Source organism: Prenolepis imparis, unplaced genomic scaffold (assembly GCF_030444845.1).
Source record: "Prenolepis imparis isolate NDT839.2.m4 unplaced genomic scaffold, iyPreImpa1.0 SCAF_6, whole genome shotgun sequence".
NCBI classification, from domain to species: Eukaryota; Metazoa; Arthropoda; class Insecta; order Hymenoptera; family Formicidae; genus Prenolepis; species Prenolepis imparis.
This window is the reverse complement of record NW_028141164.1, coordinates 14,360,063-14,379,697: the sequence shown is the minus strand read 5'-3', so window position 1 is coordinate 14,379,697 and position 19,635 is coordinate 14,360,063. Positions and strand designations below refer to the sequence as shown.

The 19,635-nt window shown below is 34.0% G+C and overlaps 2 protein-coding genes and 1 long non-coding RNA gene across 18 annotated transcripts in view; 2 read left to right on the top strand and 1 right to left on the bottom strand.

The window, feature by feature from the left end:
- Nucleotides 1-2,565: 2,565 nt before the first annotated feature.
- On the top strand, nt 2,566-6,942 carry LOC145937102 (uncharacterized). Of its 7 annotated transcripts, none has more exons than XR_014425486.1 (13): nt 2,566-2,781; nt 2,873-2,973; nt 3,061-3,179; nt 3,257-3,596; nt 3,705-3,830; nt 3,923-4,184; nt 4,268-4,443; nt 4,574-4,885; nt 4,965-5,311; nt 5,545-5,818; nt 5,914-6,123; nt 6,325-6,534; nt 6,640-6,942. It is a non-coding gene; the product is annotated as an uncharacterized LOC145937102 (long non-coding RNA). The 7 variants fall into 7 exon arrangements; XR_014425485.1 differs by having other exon boundaries at nt 3,055-3,158; XR_014425483.1 differs by having other exon boundaries at nt 3,055-3,179.
- A 177-nt stretch (nt 6,943-7,119) lies between these two features.
- The window catches only part of LOC145937040 (14 kDa phosphohistidine phosphatase), a 137,302-nt gene continuing 124,786 nt past the window's right edge, over nt 7,120-19,635 (top strand). The window contains exons 1-3 of one of the 2 annotated variants that reach the window (XM_083039808.1): nt 7,120-7,250; nt 7,470-7,640; nt 15,623-15,953. In XM_083039808.1, coding sequence (XP_082895934.1) covers nt 7,190-7,250; nt 7,470-7,640; nt 15,623-15,807 — 417 coding nt within the window. In that variant the 5' untranslated portion in view covers nt 7,120-7,189 and the 3' untranslated portion in view covers nt 15,808-15,953. Of the gene's footprint in view, nt 7,251-7,469; nt 7,641-15,622; nt 15,954-19,635 lie in introns of those variants that run through there. The other variant, XM_083039807.1, reaches the window with a different exon arrangement.
- LOC145937038 (phosrestin-2) overlaps nt 11,846-19,635 on the bottom strand; it is a 109,478-nt gene continuing 101,688 nt past the window's right edge. For all 9 annotated transcript variants that reach the window (XM_083039799.1, XM_083039800.1, XM_083039801.1 and 6 more), the window contains 2 exons: nt 15,187-15,468; nt 11,846-14,168 (listed from right to left, as the gene is read on the bottom strand). In XM_083039799.1, the coding sequence (XP_082895925.1) occupies nt 13,878-14,168; nt 15,187-15,468 (573 nt within the window). In that variant the 3' untranslated portion in view covers nt 11,846-13,877. The remainder of the gene's footprint in view (nt 14,169-15,186; nt 15,469-19,635) is intronic.

Sequence of the window (19,635 nt, the reverse complement as noted above, 5' to 3'; positions counted from 1 at the left end):
AAGCAGTGGTATCAACGCAGAGTACTTGTTAGATTAATTAAAACGTTTGTTAGATTAGCCTCGCGCTGCAAAATAAAAAATAAAATTGACCGTAAAGTTAGCCCCCGGTTTTTTATTTTGATCCTATTTCAGTTTTGCAGAGGCTGAATCGATGCGGAATCGTTTGTTGGTCACGAATATGCTAATTAAAACGTTTGTTAGATCGCCGTTTCTTAAATAAAAAGCAAAAAACGATATTTGATAATTTTCTAGGGAATTATCCGCAAAGTTAGCCCCCGCTTTTAATTTCGATTATTTAAGTTTTGCAGAGGCTCAATCGATGCGGAATCGTTTGTTGGTCACGAATATGCTAATTAGAACGTTTGTTAGATCGTCGTTTCTTAAATAAAAGCAAAAAACGATATTTGATAATTTTCTAGGGAAATAACCGTGAAGTTAGCCCTCGGCTTTTAATTTAGATTATTTAAGTTTTGCAGAGGCTTAATCGATGCGGAATCGTTTGTTGGTCACGAATATGCTAATTAGAACGTTTGTTAGATCGTCGTTTCTTAAATAAAAGCAAAAAAACGATATTTGATAATTTTCTAGGGAAATAACCGTGAAGTTAGCCCTCGGCTTTTAATTTAGATTATTTAAGTTTTGCAGAGGCTTAATCGATGCGGAATCGTTTGTTGGTCACGAATATGCTAATTAAAACGTTTGTTAGATCGTCGTTTCTTAAATAAAAGCAAAAAACGATATTTGATAATTTTTCTAGGGAAATAACCGTGAAATTAGCCCTCGGCTTTTAATTTAGATTATTTAAGTTTTGCAGAGGCTCAATCGATGCGGAATCGTTTGTTGGTCACGAATATGCTAATTAGAACGTTTGTTAGATCATCGTTTCTTAAATAAAAGCAAAAAACGATATTTGATAATTTTCTAGGGAAATAACCGTGAAGTTAGCCCTCGGCTTTTAATTTCGATTATTTAAGTTTTGCAGAGGCTGAATCGATGCGGAATCGTTTGTTGGTTACGAATATGCTAATTAGAACGTTTGTTAGATCGTCGTTTTATAAATAAAAGCAAAAAACGATATTTGATAATTTTCTAGGGAAATATCCGCAAAGTTAGCCCCCGGCTTTTAATTTCGATTATTTAAGTTTTGCAGAGGCTCAATCGATGCGGAATCGTTTGTTGGTCACGAATATGCTAATTAGAACGTTTGTTAGATCGTCGTTTCTTAAATAAAAGCAAAAAACGATATTTCGCGTGTCGCTAATCGCGCTGGTCTGCAGAAGCCATAACGCGTACTGCGTAACCAATCAGAGTCGTTCCGCGTTTTCTATTACGGCTCTGATTGGTTACGCGGTACGCGGAAAATATCAGTCCATGAGATCGCACTCTAAGGTAAAGCAACTTATCAGCTGATTGGTCAATCCACAATTGTCAACTGGCAAGGAGAACATTTGCAACCTATTGTGGAATGACCCTAAGAGTGCGTTCACATGGACTGATATTTCCGCTGGTTACGCTTACGCAAGTTACGCCCCATGTGACGGCACCCTAACTTGCGTAAGCGTAACCAGCGGATCGCCAATCACCGAGTTATTCCGATAGAGCTCGACGAAGGGCTAACTTCACGGTTATTTCCCTAGAAAATTATCAAATATCGTTTTTTGCTTTTATTTATAAAACGACGATCTAACAAACGTTCTAATTAGCATATTCGTGACCAACAAACGATTCCGCATCGATTCAGCCTCTGCAAAACTTAAATAATCGAAATTAAAAGCCGAGGGCTAACTTCACGGTTATTTCCCTAGAAAATTATCAAATATCGTTTTTTGCTTTTATTTAAGAAACGACGATCTAACAAACGTTTTAATTAGCATATTCGTGACCAACAAACGATTCCGCATCGATTCAGCCTCTGCAAAACTGAAATAGGATCAAAATAAAAAACCGGGGGCTAACTTTACGGTCAATTTTATTTTTTATTTTGCAGCGCGAGGCTAATCTAACAAACGTTTTAATTAATCTAACAATCACCTACAAACGACTTACAAACGATTAAAAAAAAAAAAAACTCAAAAAGTCAAAATTGGGGGGCCAAATTCACGGAGCTAGAAAAGATCGCATTTTATAATATATTTTTCCATCCAATGACATATATATATATATAGACCAGAGAGAAACATGAGAGCGGCCACCGCGATTCAGCGGACGTGTGGGTATTTTATGTAAAATAACTAGACTTCGGATGTATTTATAAATCTTTTTATATCAAGTTAGATGTGTACAAGTGAATGGTTTTTATAAAGAATGATAATTGAATAAATGTTATAAACAAAATACAATCTGTTGTTAAGCATCATTAATATATAACTAGAAGTTAGTAACAAATTAATTGAATGAGGTTGGTAACAATAAAAGTTCTTAAAATAAGGCAGGAATCGGAACAGGAACGCCACAGTACTCCCCTCCCAGCGACGTACTACGTTGCGAATTTAACTCTTCTAGGACCAGAGTATGTTCTGAGAACCAATTTCACCAACGTCGGTTAACTTTAACCTCCGGTTAAACTATATCTTTGTCTCGTTTCAGATACGTTCATTAAAAAGAGACAAACATATAGTTTAACTGGAGGTTAAAGTTAACCGATGTTGGTGAAACTGGCTCTGAGTGTTCCGCATGAAGTTGTAGTAGCAGTAGTTTGATTCATTGTCGAACTAACAGGTGTCGAACTCGATTTAGAACTCGTAGAGGGAGATTGTACGACAACTAAATCAGTCTCTCGTGGTAAGAAGGCTGGCTTAAGGCGTTCGGTAGTGATATTAACGTTCCTTCCTGAAACATCAACAGTGAACAAATTATCATCAATTCTTTTAAGAACACGAAACGGTCCAGAATAAGGAGGTTGCAGGGACTTTCTAACAGAGTCATCGCGAACCCAAACATGAGTGCAATCAAAAAGATTCTTGTGAAAGAAAGGTGTCTTCTTAGAATGATGTGCAGTAGGTCTTGATTTAATTTCTCTCATATAAATTCTGTGTTTTTCAATAAATATTTCAGGATCAGATGGAAAATCCTCTTCAATGAAAAATTCTCCAGGAATTCGAAGTATGGAACCATAAAGCATTTCTGCTGATGAAGCGCCTAAATCTTCTTTGAAGCAGGTGCGAAGACCAAGTAAAACAGTGGGTAAAATTTCTACCCAATTTTTATTAGAGTAACACATGATGGCACTTTTTAATGTACGATGCCATCTTTCCAGGATTCCATTTGAAGCAGGATGATACGCAGAAGTTCTAACTCGCTCGCAACCTAATAAGTTGGTGAGAGCTCTGAAAAGTGCAGCTTCGAATTGAGGTCCTTGATCGGTAGTGATAATATGTGGAGCGCCATATCTTGCAACCCAATGTGAATAAAAAGCTGTGGAAACAGTCTCTGCAGAAATCTCAGTCAAAGGAATTGCTTCAGGCCACCTGGAAAATCTGGCGATCATAGTAAGACAGTATCTAAAATTTTTACAAGGAGGAAGCGGTCCAACAAGATCAAGATGAATATGTTGAAAACGATGATCCGGAACAGCAATCTTCTTGGGAAAATTCTTGGTATGTTTACTTACTTTCGCTCGTTGACAAGCAAGACAAGTTCTAGCCCATTCTTTAATGTCTTTTCTTAAAGACGGCCAAATAAATTTCTGTTGTATCATCTTACAGGAAGAACGTGCACTAGGATGAGCCATTCCATGAACAACATCAAAAATTTTCCTTCGGAGTTGATAAGGAACATACGGACGAATATTTACAGTTGAACAGTCACAGAATATGGGAGTAGTTGAACCGGTGAGAATGAGTTTCTGTAATTTAAGAGAAGAATCAGTAAGAAGTAATTTCAATTCATCATCTTCTTTCTGAAATTCTGCTAACTCTTCTAGAGAAACTATAACTGGCATCAATACGGATTCAACTCTTGAAAGAGAGTCTGCGACAACATTATCTTTTCCAGAAATATGTTCTATATTTGTTGAAAATTGAGCAATAAAATCCAGATGACGAATCTGCCTGGGAGAAGCTTTATCCAACTTCTGTTGGAAGGCATAAATTAAAGGCTTGTGATCAGTCCGAATTTGTCGTCCTTCCAACAAATATCTGAAATGTTTGATGGCTAGATAAATTCCAAGAAGTTCTCTATCATAAGTACTGTAGTTTTTTTGAGTACTATCAAGTTTTTTGGAAAAGAAGGCAATTGGTTTATTAATTCCATCTACTATTTGTTCCAGAGAGGCTCCGACAGCGAAGTCAGAAGCAAGAAAGGATAAGAGGCACAGTAGGAGCAGGATGGGATAAGGTTGTGACTTTCAAAAGTTCTTCCTTACATTTATCAAATGCTTCTTCAGATTCAGCAGTCCAGATAATTGGTCTTTTGTCTCTCTTTTTACTATCTTTGAGATAATCTGTAAGTTTTGCTTGATAAGCTGCTGCATTTTTTAAACATCTCCGATAAAAGTTAATAATCCCTATAAATCTTCTCAATTCATGTACTGTTTTAGGCTTTTTATAATCAATTATCGCCTTAACTTTTTCAGATGTTGGTTTAATTCCTAGCTTGGAGACTAAATAACCAAGGAAAGGAATTTCATCTTTTCCAAAAAGACATTTGGACAAATTTATTGTCATACCAAATTGCTTGAGTCTTGAGAAAATGATATGAAGATATTGAGCATGTTCTTCTTCATCAACAGAAGCTATAAGGATGTCATCTAAATAGCAAAAACAAAAATCAAGACCAGACAAGACTATATTCATGAGACGCTGGAAAGTCTGAGCAGCATTACGTAATCCAAAAGGCATTACAAGAAATTCAAAAAGACCAAACGGAGTAGTAACAGCTGTTTTAGGTATGTCTTCTTTAGCTACTGAAACTTGATAATAAGCTTTAACAAGATCTATTTTAGAAAATATGTTTTTTCCATGTAGAGAAACAGTAAAATCTTGGATATGAGGAAGCGGATATCTGTCAGGAATCGTTGCCGCATTTAAAGCACGGTAATCTCCGCAAAGCCGCCATGTGTTTGGTTCACTCTTGGGAACCATATGAAGCGGGGCTGCCCAAGAACTGCTAGAAGGTCTGCAAATTCCTTGCTCTACCATGAAAAGAAATTCTTCCTTCGCACACTTCAATTTCTCGGGTGACAATCTGCGAGGAGTAGAAGCAACTGGTGGTCCTTTAGTGACGATATGATGTTCGACTTGATGGATCTTCATCGTGGAAATCGGAGCAAAACGTGTCAGCTCAGGAAATTCAGCTAGGATCTTATTAAAAGGTGAGGCAGGAGAAGTTGTACAAACAGACAAATGATCAACTTTAGATAGTTTTCCTCTAAATGTTAGTCCGGTAACACTATCTAAAAGCCTTTTATTTTTTATATCTACTAAAATAGCATAGTAACTTAAAAAATCTGCACCTAAAATAGGTCTTTGTATATCTGCTACACAAAATTTCCATTTAAGGCTCCTCCGCAAACCTAGATTTAAAATTAATGTTTTCGATCCATAGGTATCGATCTTGGTTCCATTGGCTGCAAAAAGTTTGAGAGAAGAAACTTGAGTTTTCTGTACAAACTTTTTGGGAAGAAGTGAAACATCTGCTCCCGTATCAACTAAAAAATTTATACCAGAGGACTTATCTGAGACAATGAGACGATTATGAGGTAAACCGTTGTTATCCATCTCAAAATCCAACGGTGCAACTAGTTTTCCTTTTCCGCAATGGATTTGGACATATCGCAAGGAATAGTGCATTTAAACGCTTTGGCACCGAATTTTTTATGGTAAAAACAAATATTTTTGGTCTCTTTATTATCTTTACTATCATTTTTATTTCTAGAAGATGATCTAAATCTTTTTCCTTTGTATCTGAATTTAGATTTGCTACGAGGACGCCGAACTTCTAGAGCAGCAATTCGTTTTTCAAGAACCGCAAGACTAGAGACTTTGGCAGCTTCTTTATCTTCGGAAGAAGCAATTGTCGCAACTTGAAGGCAATTATCGCGTTCCAAAATTTTATCAGCTAATTCTGCAAGTTTAATCAAAGGACTTTCTTCGACAACAGCCAGAGTGGCTTGAACTTGATAAGGTAATCTTTGCAACCAAATTGAATGTAAAATGTTGTCAGAAATAGCACCGCCAGCTAATTGCTTAATCTCTCTTAGTAAATCTGATGGCTTTTTACCATTTAATTCAACTCCAGCTAATAATTGGCGTAATCGTTTTTCCTCCGAATCAGTAAATCGATTAATCAATAAGTTTTTAACATGAAAATATTTATCTTTTTCAGGAGGGCTTTCTATAATCTCAGAAACTGCAATTAAGGCTTGTTCATCAAGATGTCTAATCACGGAGTTGTATTTAATATCATCGGAACGAATCCTATATAGAGAAAATTCACTCTCTAATTGAGCGAACCATAACTTAGGTTGCTTATGCCAAAAATTCGGCAACTTGAGAAGACGGAATTCGTTGGAATGGATCTCGTGTGACTGACCTTGTAAGTGCTGATTATCACCAGTAAAACAGAGAGATTGAGACGCAGTAGCCTGATGCTGCCGAATATCCATATCCTCTTCATTAATTGGAACTGTTGCCGTTGCAGGAGTCGCAATCGGAGATCGATCCAAGGGCATCTTGAATTTCTCCTGAAGTACACGAAGTCCAGAAACTTGGAATCCTTGAAACTCGACGACTCGAAAATCTAGTCGGTTCGAAGCTCACAAGTAGAAACCGCACAAGGATCACAGCAGAAAAACTGGGAAAACTCGAAGTTCTCGTAGATCACTGATTTTAAATATGCCGTATAATCCAAAATAACGGGGTCACCAGTTGTGGGTATTTTATGTAAAATAACTAGACTTCGGATGTATTTATAAATCTTTTTATATCAAGTTAGATGTGTACAAGTGAATGGTTTTTATAAAGAATGATAATTGAATAAATGTTATAAACAAAATACAATCTGTTGTTAAGCATCATTAATATATAACTAGAAGTTAGTAACAAATTAATTGAATGAGGTTGGTAACAATAAAAGTTCCTAAAATAAGGCAGGAATCGGAACAGGAACGCCACATCGCCTAGAGTCCCTAGACTCTATTTTGCCAACCTTGGAGATCAAGTTCCGTTCTTGTTTCCTGCTGTAATATTTTATGGCTTTGATTTTAAAATCAGGATTAGTGGTGGTGAGCGGCCGGCAAGTTATTTTGAAAGGTATTTAATAGCAATTGCGATGAATAATATATCGTACATTGAAATAGAAATTTGAGATATATTAATCTTTGTATTTTATTTGATGTGGTAGCAAAAATATATTATAAATGCAATATGTATGACATAGATATAAATAGAAATAGCTCATTTGTTAGGTTAGGCTATATTATAGATATACTTATTTTGTGTTTATTATTATATTTCTCTATTTTGTTACAGGTGTAATAAATAAACACCGATTTGTTACAATGTCTCAATTATTGGATAAAGTGTTAGATGTTGATATCGATGGTTATGGAAGATTTAAATATATCTTGATCAATGTGCAGGACGATGTTAACAAAGCTAGTAAGCAAATTGTTAGAGGAAATGCAAGAGCACAGTGGCATGGTAAGTTTGTATGATGCATATTTATATCTTAATTAATTTATTAAAATAATAATAAACCAATATAATTTGATATTTTTGTGAAATATTATAAAACTCATTTTGGCTAAAATTTAATAAACTTAATTGGCAATTAATTAAATAATACATACATTTTAGGTTTGTTCTTTATTGCTAAACTTTCTGCACTAGTGACATCAAAGCATTCTTTATTGCAGTGCAATAAAATTTAGTGCAACAGTTCACTGTACTCGTTGCACTGGGTCGTGAGGAAGAACAGGTAGTGCAAGAACTGGCACGAATTGAGTAATGGTGGGAGATTTAATTTTATAAATAGTAATATAAAGTAAAGCCCTGCGTACAATAGAGAAAATATTGAAAATAATTATTAAGAATAGAAATTATTTAAAAATAATAAAACCGAAAAGACTGATATACAAATACAAATTCAGGTATAAGGGCTCTTATACTCTTATTAAAAGCCTTAATACTCGAATTTGTATTTGTATATCAGAATTGTTTCAATTTTATTATTTTAAAATAATTCCTATTCCTAATAATTAATATTTATTCCTATATTTTCTATTGTGCGCAGAGTCTAACTATAACCTATTATAAATATTAAAGTAATCTATTAAAAATATTAAAAGTACTATAATAATAATTATAAAAGATAATATTAAATATTAAAATAATTTATATTTTATAATATTAAATATTAAAATAACTTAATAATATTAAAGTAATTAACAATACTCTTTAAAATAAATTATATACTGATGTTGTACTTACATAATCTGAATTTAAGAAAATCAAATGATAGGGTTAACTTTTATTTTTATTTTATTAAATTTGAAAATAGGTATAAGTAATAGCATTAGATTTAGATCTTTTTCATCTAAAGAATCTAATAATTAATGTAATATTAATGTGATGTACCATGTTGATCACTGCACTAAATGGCAATGAAACGTCTTTATACTTGCTTATACTAGCTTGTCCCTGCTTGCACTAGTTCAATTTAGTGCAGTGCACTGTGAACTCAATGCAACAATAAAGAACAAACCTTTTGTTAATATTATTTTGATAATATACATAAAATTAATATATAATACTAAATATAATAATATACATAAGGCCCTGCGCACAATAGAAAAAATATTAGAAATAAATATTAAATATTAGGAATAAGAATTATTTTAAAATAATAAAATCGAAAAAACTCTGATATAAAAATACAAATTCGAGTATAAAGGACTAGTAAGGGCTAATAAACTAGTAAAAGTCCTTTATACCCAAATTTGTATTTTTATATCAGAGTTTTTCCAATTTTATTATTTTAAAATAATTCTTATTCCTAATATTTAATATTTATTCCTAATATTTTTTCTATTGTGTGCAGGGCCTAATGTATATAATAATATACATAAAATTATTAATCTATATATACATATATATAATAGTATATATAATAGTAATTAGAAATTTTACTGGAGATATTTGTAGAATTATTTACCACACAGTTGAATTAATTGCCAATTAAGTTAATTGGAATTTGAGTTAAAGAAGCTTTAAGTGGCTTTCACCATACATCGATAATAACATTTTAATGAATTAAAATAAAATGCCTTAAAAATTTTTAAATATTTTAAATTTTATATTAAGATAAGCATTACTTACCAAAATCGTATAAATTATCGGACATATCTTTGTTGTTATAATTTGCAAATGTGTTTCCATATTTTTGAGAAAAAAATATATAAGACATATTCTATTATAGATAATATGTATGTGAGACTTTTATATATCATAATATTCACTGTACATAATCAGTATATTTATGAATTTATTATTTACAATTTTGATAATACAATTTGTACATCTTTATATATTTTTATTGTAAATGAAGAAGGAAGAGGAAACATTATTTTTATAGATGTTAATATCATCTTATTTTGAAAATTATTATTGTGGATTGATAAATTTTTATTAATTATAATAATAATTTATAATTTTTTATAAGACTTGTCACAGTGACACTTGTGACAGTCAATATTTTTTTTTAAATAAAATATAACTATGTGGGACGTTTCATCATTACTGAATAAAATATTAATGATTAATTTTTGATATATTTAAAATTTATATAAAATTAAAAAATTTTTATAGATATATTTATAATTTTTATAATTGTTTATTTGTTAATTTGTGTAAGTTAGATGTACATATATAAATATAGTTAATCCAGAGTATAGATACACGAAATAATAAGAATTAATATATTTTATGGTTTAGTCTATACAAATAATTATATACAAAAAAATTAAATTATTTTGACAGTATAGTACAAAGAAAAAATTCACAAATTCTTTTGACATTATAATTGATGAAATAATATAACTGCAGTGTAAAAGTAGGAGCTTAAGAAAAAGTTAAATTTACAATTATTAAAAAATATGCTATTAAACATTTTAATATAATCTATATTGATAATGATAATTATAAAATGTATATTTACTTGTTTTTTGGGGGGCGGGGGGGAAATATAGTTGTTAATTTTAATTATGTATTATTTGATATAAATGTTTTTATAGATAGAATTATATATATAATATTTTACAGGGTGTTCGGATTAAATGGCCAAACTTAAAATATGAATTTAGGACCTTCAAAAGAAAAAAATTCCTCTGGAAGTATACTCGCAAACGCTTCGTTCAAGGGATATTGACTTCTGAAGTTATAGAATTAAATAGGAATGGATAATTGAAATATCTCGTTTTGTTTTGAAGATTAAAGATCACTGACAGACTTGTGTGTGTGTGTATAAACAGGCTTATAAACAAAGTTTCGTCTATTCGTACAAATAATTATTAGTTCGTTGTAAGCTTTTATGGAATAAACTAATACAATTATGTCTTATACATATTCGATTGAAATTGAAATTATATACATGGTCTGTCAGAAAAATAATGAGATTAAATATGTAATACATAATGGCCTAGTTTACATCGAGCACTTGATATGCGTATCAAGTAGTGCATTTAAGCCAATAACTGAACCAATGTACTAATTATTTACTATTTGATACGCGTATTAAGTGCACGATGTAAACTAGGCCAATGTGGCAACAGTGAAATATCGTAATCATGCGGAATATAAAATAATCCTGCCTTTGAAAGCAGTACAAGTTTCGATTCATTCGGTTGCGTTTATGTGTATTATAACATTTTTCATAAGTTGTATTAGTAAACCTCGTCACCGTTTTCGTTATAAAACGGTTCATCCTCAACTGTTTTGCGATTTTTCAAAAACATTTGTTGCCATCGAAAAATCTGAGCATGTGATAAAACATAATCACCAAATGTTTTTTTTAACTTTTAATCGCATATCTTTGTTCAATATCCGCTCCATAACGATTATGAAAACAGTGACAAGGTCTATTAATACACACTTAAAAATGTTATAATGAACGCTATCGAACGAATCGATACTTGTACTGCTTTTAAAGGAAGGATTATTTTGCCTGCCGCGTGATTACGATTTTTCATTGCTGCTACATTATGCGCTACATATTTAATCTCTACTTACTTTTCTGACAGACCATATATGTGCATATTCCATATCGGCATATTTACTAACCGAGTACGTATGAAGCATGATTGTACTAGTTTATTCCACGAAAGAATTCAACTAACAATTATTTAGTACGAATAGAGCTTTGTTTACAGTGTAAAGTCTGTGTTCACATAAGCCTGTCAATGACATTCGATCTTCAAAACAAAAAAAAAAGGAACTAATAAATTTAATAAGGCTCCTATGTGATATACATATTAAACATTAAATAGCAAGAGCCAAATGCGATGTTGGTGCATTAGTTTTGATGAAATTAAATTTATTGAAATTCGATAGTGTCCTCAGAACACAAATTTTCGTTGGTACGATACCACGAAAATAATTCTCAAGAATAATTAATTTTTGATAATTCTCTTTTTGAGAAATTTATCAAATTAATAATTCCCTATATTCCCCCCTTTATAGAAGTGTAGAATATATATATTCTAAAAAAGAGACATTTCGACATTATTAATTCCTATAGTTCTATGACTTAGAAATCAATATCTCTTAAACGAAGTATTTGTAAGTGTACTTCTCCAAAGAAAATTTTTTATTTTTTAAGATTCTAAATATTTAAAGTTTGGCCATTTAATTCGGGAACATCCTGTATATACATAAGAGTGAACACGTGTATGTTTTGGTTATTTTTATGTTTCTAAAATTAACGTAGAATCTAATTATAAAATTAAGATGATAATAGGGTGTCATTTATATATCAGATGTAGGAAGATATAGACACAAAAAATTTAAAGCAATTTACATCTATGAGGTTGTACGTAATTAGTAATAATTTTAGTATAGATTATAAGAATATATTACATATATATTACATTAATATTAATTCTAATGGTGTATATAAATATATAGGAATATATCTCTTGGGAGATTTTTCCTTCTTGCAGTAAAAATTTTAAAGTAATATTATTAATAGATATTTTCAATAAAATTTATCTTTTGTTACTGTAAATATGACGTCTATATGATACTCTAATAGTTTACAGCTTTAAACACTTAATTACAGCAATAACATTTAAATTTAAATGTTCTTTTATCGAGAGCGATCAAATCTTATCATAATCTGCGCGATAATTTGAAATAAATACATAGTGCACAATTTTTTGATATTCAATAGTTCATAAACTATAGGTGCTTTTCAGCAATGCATGCAGATGAAATGTAACATAATGTACGAGCCTTTGCAACTACGGACACAAATCGACACAATTATATACAGCTAAAATCCCGTGTTTGACTGTGTGTGGTCGTTTTATGTCACTCCATGAATATCAACATTTTTATATTTGATATACTTTCTTTTCTATGGAATTGTATTCCGTTAGGAAGTAAACTTTAAAAAAATTCAAAAGAAACTTAAAAAACTTAAAACTTTGAAAAAGCTCTATAAAGTGACTGCCCTGCTCTTTGACGGCAACATAAAAAAACTAAGCAACGTTCTAGCTACAAATAACATTGTGTCACACATATGTATGACTGTGTTCCATTGCTGAAAAGCATCCTATCATTATTTAATTATAATCGCGTTTCTGTAAAACTTTTATTCATGAAAAGTACAATAAGTTATTTATTGTTTTCTAAGATTAATCTAATAAATTCCTGGACTCTATACTTTTAATTTTCTTCAAAATATATGAAATCCACATTTATTTTGGTTGTCGTTAAAATTGTGAAAATTTACAATTTACAAGATTTGGTGGATTAGTCGTTTTTCTATCTGTGCAGTTCCTATCTGTACAAGATACTCAAAAAAATAGGGAACACTTTGTATACCCTAAAAATTGGGCTATTTTTAAACCGCTAAAACTCGGCGAAAAATTATTTTGTAGACAAAAAATTATAAAAATATTTTGTAGTTTAAAGTTTCAGCCTCAATGCGTCGGTTTTTAAATTTTTTTATCTTCCTTGTTCTGTGCTTTAAAGAAGAACACAGTTTGTTTTGTTCCTTAAAATTACGTATTTTTGACACTTTGCAGCTCACACATACAAGTTAATTTCAAATCGTGTAACTCAATAAAAAAAATCATAGGAAAATTTGAAAAACGTTTTGTAGGCAAAAGATTGAAGTTTATGAAACTTAAGTTGAATTTTTCGAGAGAAATTTTTTTTATTTAACTGCAAAGTATCTAAAGTACGTAATTTTAAGGAATAAAACAATGTGTTCTTTTATGAAGCACAGTGCAAGGAAGATAAAAAATTTTTTTAAATCACTGATAGTGCGTTAAAGTTTAAACTACAAGCTTTAAAATGTTTTTTAAATTTTTTGTCTACAATGATTTTTCGCCAAGTTTCAGCGATTTGAAAATAGTCCAAGTTTCAGGATATGAAAAAAAGTGTTCTCTATTCTTTGTTTTTTAGTAGTGTATATTTTCCTCCCGAAAAAAATAAAAGGAATTATAATGAAGATGTAAAATAGATATCATTATTCTTTGATACTCTCAGATTTTAATATTCGTTCGTTTACTAAGAGGCTCTTCTGAAGCAGCACCAAGCTCTTTGAATGGTAACGCTGAGTCTGCATGTCTTATGATTCGAATTCTTCATGGTTTTCGTATCGCTGGTTTTCCTAAAAGAGGGTCGCGACATCGCATCACCTCGTTGCGCCCGCTCTCAGATGCTGTCACTTTCTTCACAGTGTTCTATTAGATCCACGTCGGTTACTCTCGACTCCTTCTCCTGCTCTTTAATAGCTTCTAGCTTATTTTCCTTATTCCTGTGATTATTGCTATCCTGCTTGCTTGGTCTCTCTGTAATCTCGTTTATGTTCCTTCCTAATTGCTTTGGCGATTCTCGAATGGGAGATGGGAATCCTACGAGATCCGGATCTGTATTACTGTGCATAAGCGCGAACGGTAGCTTCAAAGAAACTTCACCGCCCATTGCCGAAATCAACAGTTTGACCTTAAAAGAAAAATCAAGTTGAGATCTTTCATGAACCTTTATTTTGATGACCATACTTTATACTATAATGTGATAGGTTATTATAAAACATGAATTAACTTTTTTGAATTAAATGAGTGAATTAGAAATAATTGATTTTCTTTAACAAAATAAAGAACTCATAATTAATGTTTTGGTTTTAATGTGAAAATTACAATTTAAATTTCCTGAGCCAAAATAAGAGCTAAACATAATAATAATGTGTAAGTTTTGTAAAAAATTAATTTTGTTTAAATATTTGAAGCTTTTGTACACGAATATTAGAATTGGTTTTCGGATTTGAACCGCGTAGACTTTTTGTTTGATTCTAACGTTTCAGCTCACTTCATCAGGGAGGAACAACCTGATACTGAATTGTTCCTTGTCGAGTCTTTGTGTAGAACGGGTCGAAAGGGGGGGGGGATATTGGTGAGGAAGAGGAAAAGGTGGGGGATTTGGTTAGCCAATCAAGGCATTTTTTTAAAGAACTGGGAGTATAAATTACTAAATTGGACTGAATTTTTGTCCGTTATCTCTATTGAGATTAGGATGTTTTTGAATTTCTAAGGACTCCGTGTATTTTCTAGGGAAGTAAGTGTCAGTCTTGGCCATTGTTTCTTCAAACAAGATTTTGTGTTCACTTTCTAGGTTGTGTGTTCTGCTAGTTTTTCATTGTGTTATGTGTTACACACACACATTTTTAGAAGGACACAAGTTTATTAAAAATAAATCTCTCAATGAGAGATTACTTCAATTACTTAATATTGTACCAAAAAAATTAGGTCTTGTGTACAATTATTTAATTTTAAGAGAAATTTTCTATGAAACACTTACGCATTATCATTGTATTTGGATTTTATTGACTCGGGTTTAAATTGATTTTATTACGTATGTATCTTTTGCAATAAATCAATTTCCTGGGTTTTTATTCTTAAAATAAATGATGATATACACTTGTGATATTTATTATATTTCCTATTTTTTATATTAAAAAAATTACCTTTACATAATAAGATACGTAAATAGCAAAGACATTTCTGTCATCGGTTCCATTCCCAGGACAAATAATCGTCGATGCCAAAGTTGCTCCAGTTTTGGTGTAGCTGTCCTCTAAGGCGATCCAATTTTTGGTTGAACCTTTAATAGGTCTGAGAGCGTAGGTCTTTTTCAAAGTACTGCCTGGACCGACAGGGCAGCCTTCTTGCGAAGATACAAGGGCCACAACATTTTTGAATTTGCCATTGCTGAACATACAAACATCTACATGTTGTACGACAAATACCTGAAAGAAAATATTTTGTTGTATAATATAGATAATGAAATAATTTTTAAATTAATTTCTGAAAGGAGAATCAATTGGTGAAAAAGAAACACATAGTTGTTTGTAGAAAAAGGATGTAATTTCTAATTATATGTTGGTGGTGTGTACATATCAGAAGGAGAACACCTGGTCCAGAAACGCCAAACCCGTGACGACCGTATCGGGGACACACCAACAGAGGAAGAGAGGGCGGCGTTGTACCCCGCTCAGCGAGTGTTGTTGGACAAAGGACTAAAGATATTCATCAGGGGGAAGGGCGTGGTGTCACGTGCTGAAGCAGAGAAGATGAATCAGGTATAACCGCCGAGTGTGAGTTCGAAGGATGCGGCGACTGGATCTAGTGATGGGGCCAGAAAAACAAGGGCCATGACCGCGGCGAACACATCAACTTCGGCCGGCACATCAACCGATCCCAAACCTGACCTTAATCTAAATAGGATACTACTACTCGGACATAATGCCTGTTAGATCACTGGCCATTTCATCTATGATATGCAGAAGGGAGACAGACCCCATACCATACAGCCCCCTATACCAGATACTGGCTGAGAGACTAAACGATCCGGCTCAAACGGACGTATTATCAGCTGTGATAGGTGAGCCAAACGTAAGGGACTTCACAAGCATGTTATCACTGGTAAAGGCCATGTCGCTGCACTCGTCTACGCGGTACGAGATTGCGGCGATGATACGCTGCGGAGCGATGGCTATGTCCATGGCCAAGGAAAGTTACGCCACCGATCCGCTCCCACACAGATTTGTTAGGAAGGCGGAAGCGGTGAGTGGCATTGGATTGGACATACTACAGAAACCCAACACTGACCCAAGCACCTGGATGATGGTGGCAATGCCGCTGGACACCTTCGTGGCGCTGGCCAACAATTCCTACTACTCAACAACAGTGCCAGGATTCATATACGGGGAGTTAGACGTAAATTGGATCGCGGTACCCGTGCCGTCATATCTGATTAATCAGAGAACACCTGGTGGCGTACATTTATTCGTTTCTGAGCTCGGATGCGTGGTCGGGAACAGTATCATACCAGACGGCGACGGGACGAAGGGGACCGAACGGAAAGAGGTACAACACTGTGGAGACGCTGCTGCCGACTGTCAACAACATCGATGTCCCCGGAGTCAGAAACGTGTGCCTGGTTCTGGTGGACGTGACATCGCCAAACAGCCCGTCAAACATCAAGTTGACGCTCCGAGACACAAGTGTCACAGTCAACGTGTGGAAGAGTCCAGCGACGGTGGCTCCGGTGTCTTCGTGGCCACTCTGGGCAAAATTTTGGGATAAGGAGAACATTCCTGGGATTCCTGGGACACGATCCTGGCGCACGCCGAAATATGTACGAGACTGGGCGTTTCGGACGCGTGTGGCACCGCGCTTTCGCTGCTGGCGGAGCTGTACGGGCAGTGGTACTACGGCGTCGCGCCGGCACTCAGAGATGGGATTCCGCAGCCGGACTACAGCCAGCCGGCATACGGGGCGTGGACATACGACGGTTCCGCATTGGATAAGACCGGACAGATGAAGAGCCACTTGTTCAACCTGGACCAGTTGGATAAGGTGGACGCGAGGCGGAAGGCGATCGCGTACAACTTCTCAGGGATCACGCCACAACACGTGTTTCCGACGGGCATGGTCAGGATGAGGTACATGGGAGTGGGAGGTAGATTGCGGATGTCGTGGTCAACCCAGCAACCGGAGGTGGCGGTTCCTTCCTACAATATCCAAACGATGACATCCATGAACAGGGTTGCAACAGCCATGGGGCTGATACTCACGCATACGGAATCATATCGATTCGCATCGCCCACGGGGTTTGTGCACTGGGTGCATATGCTTGCGTGCGCGGTGAGTTTTTCAACTTCCTCCTTCCTGAGCATAAACGACATAACCCCCAAAGATTGGGCAGGGGTATACAACAAATTCGACCTGGCCGACATGGTGCTTAACAACATCAAAGAGGCAATGTACTGTGGGATCCTAGTGCACCATAACGTGGAGAACATCTTCTCCAACATCAACGAGTAGGACTTAGACATAATGGCGGACTACTGGTTATTATTCCCGTACTCCAATGTGGACTGGATGACCTCCAGTTCCCGCGCACTGCACCCAGCAATGGATAGACAAAATGGGACTGGCGGGCGGGGTGGCACCCAAAGGGGTCACTCAATTTCGGTTCAACAATATGACATACAGGGCATTGAAGTTGGCACGCGATAATAACGAGCATAAGTTTAATGCCGTCACTACCATAGATATATACAGGCGGTTTCCCCAAGTCATGGTTCGTGAGCCAGGGGAGGGGTACACCTGCCTGCTGCATTGGGTCGATAATGTAGCCGGGTACTCAAATGCCGCGTGTATGAACAACCATGTGCTGGCACCGTCCGACATGTACGAATCGCTAACGTTCTGCGCCTCAATCAACAATGTGGGCATACCATATTCGCATCCAACGGACTGGTACGTAATAGGGTCGAATTACGAGTACAGCGACACGGTACTCAGCGAACTAAAGGTCACACCCATCCAGTGGCCAGGCTCCCCAATACTGGACACCCCGTGGCAGGGGGCAAGAAACTATATACTGAAACCGGCAGCTTCAGCGCTGGCCGGTTTCTTGACGGGCGGACCAGCGGGTGGCGGGAACGACCCACATAGAGAAGATCAACATCATCAGCGAGATATTTTGTAAATAATTACCATTGAGTTTAATATTTATATTATACAGGGTGTTTCCCCTTAAAAAAACGTATATAATTATGTCTGATATGACCTTGAAAATAAAATGGGCTTTAACTTGAAAATTTTTTTTTTGTCTTGAATCCACCACTGCAATACTTTCCACGTATTAAAAACCATCTTATATATAGACATTAATATTTTTTTTGTTTTTAATGATGCGTGGTTTCGTATAAAGTCTCGTAGTCTGCCGATCGAATTTGATTCCGGATGCTAACTTATTAGAATATTTGCTTAGAACATATAAATATGAAGGGAGAATACTGGTCTGAAAGTGTCCTCAACTGTGTGAGAGAGAAAGATATAGATTCCTCTTCGTTTTCTGTGCGCATATGTTGTTTCCAAGCGTAATTTCCAATATATAGTTTGTACATATCTTACTTATATGGGATACTATAAAAGTTTTGACAAAATCTTATAAAGTTGTTTTAAGTATTATAAGTTTTTTTATTTTGAAATTTTTTAATAGAAAAAATTGACTTGCAATTCAAATCGCTTGCAACGTTATCCAATGTTATGTTTTTGATGATGATTGGTCAACTTTCCATTTTTATCTGTCGACTTAATCGGTAAATAATTGCTCCTGTATCAAAATAACCTTTTTGCAAACCATAATTTGTAGCAGACATTTGGCAAGATTTGTTTAAACAAACTTGGCTGACATGGTAAGTATTATTACTACACATATCTATGTACACTTCACTGTAATCAGACATATTTGCATATATATTTATATAAAGTTTTCAAAAATGTCAAAAATTGAAAAATGATCATAAATAGGGTAGGTTTCATATTTGCAACTTTCCATGCGAAGCAAGATCCATTCTAGTTTATCAGTTTTATTTATTTTATTATTTTTTTTTATTTGCTAAACTATTCTAACCGAATTTGTATATGTTAATAACTTTTTTAACAAATGATGAGAGACATTTAAAACTTTTTGAAGATTACTCACAATCAGAGTTATGACTAATATATGAGAAAATCAAGGTTCTAATAAACTACGTCTGACCTAAGGCAGAGTATAACAAAAATATTACTTATCACTTTTCAAATAAAAATATTGTTAGTATTATTGGATGCCATTTTGTAAGTTTTTATTTTTATTAATGAAAAATCTTGATCAAAAGTTTCTGTATAAGGAAATATACAATCTTTCTCAGATACTATCCTCTATATATAAAGTCTTATTTCTCTGATCACTCTCATTCTCTGATATTTTCCATATTATATTTAGCTCTTCATGTTCACTATCTTTTCATGCTTCTTTTTGCGAAAACAATATTTCGCGTTATAACAATAGCCATTTGGTAACAAAAAAAAAATATAGAAAGTGAAGAATGGCAATTAAAAAAAAATAACTAAATGTA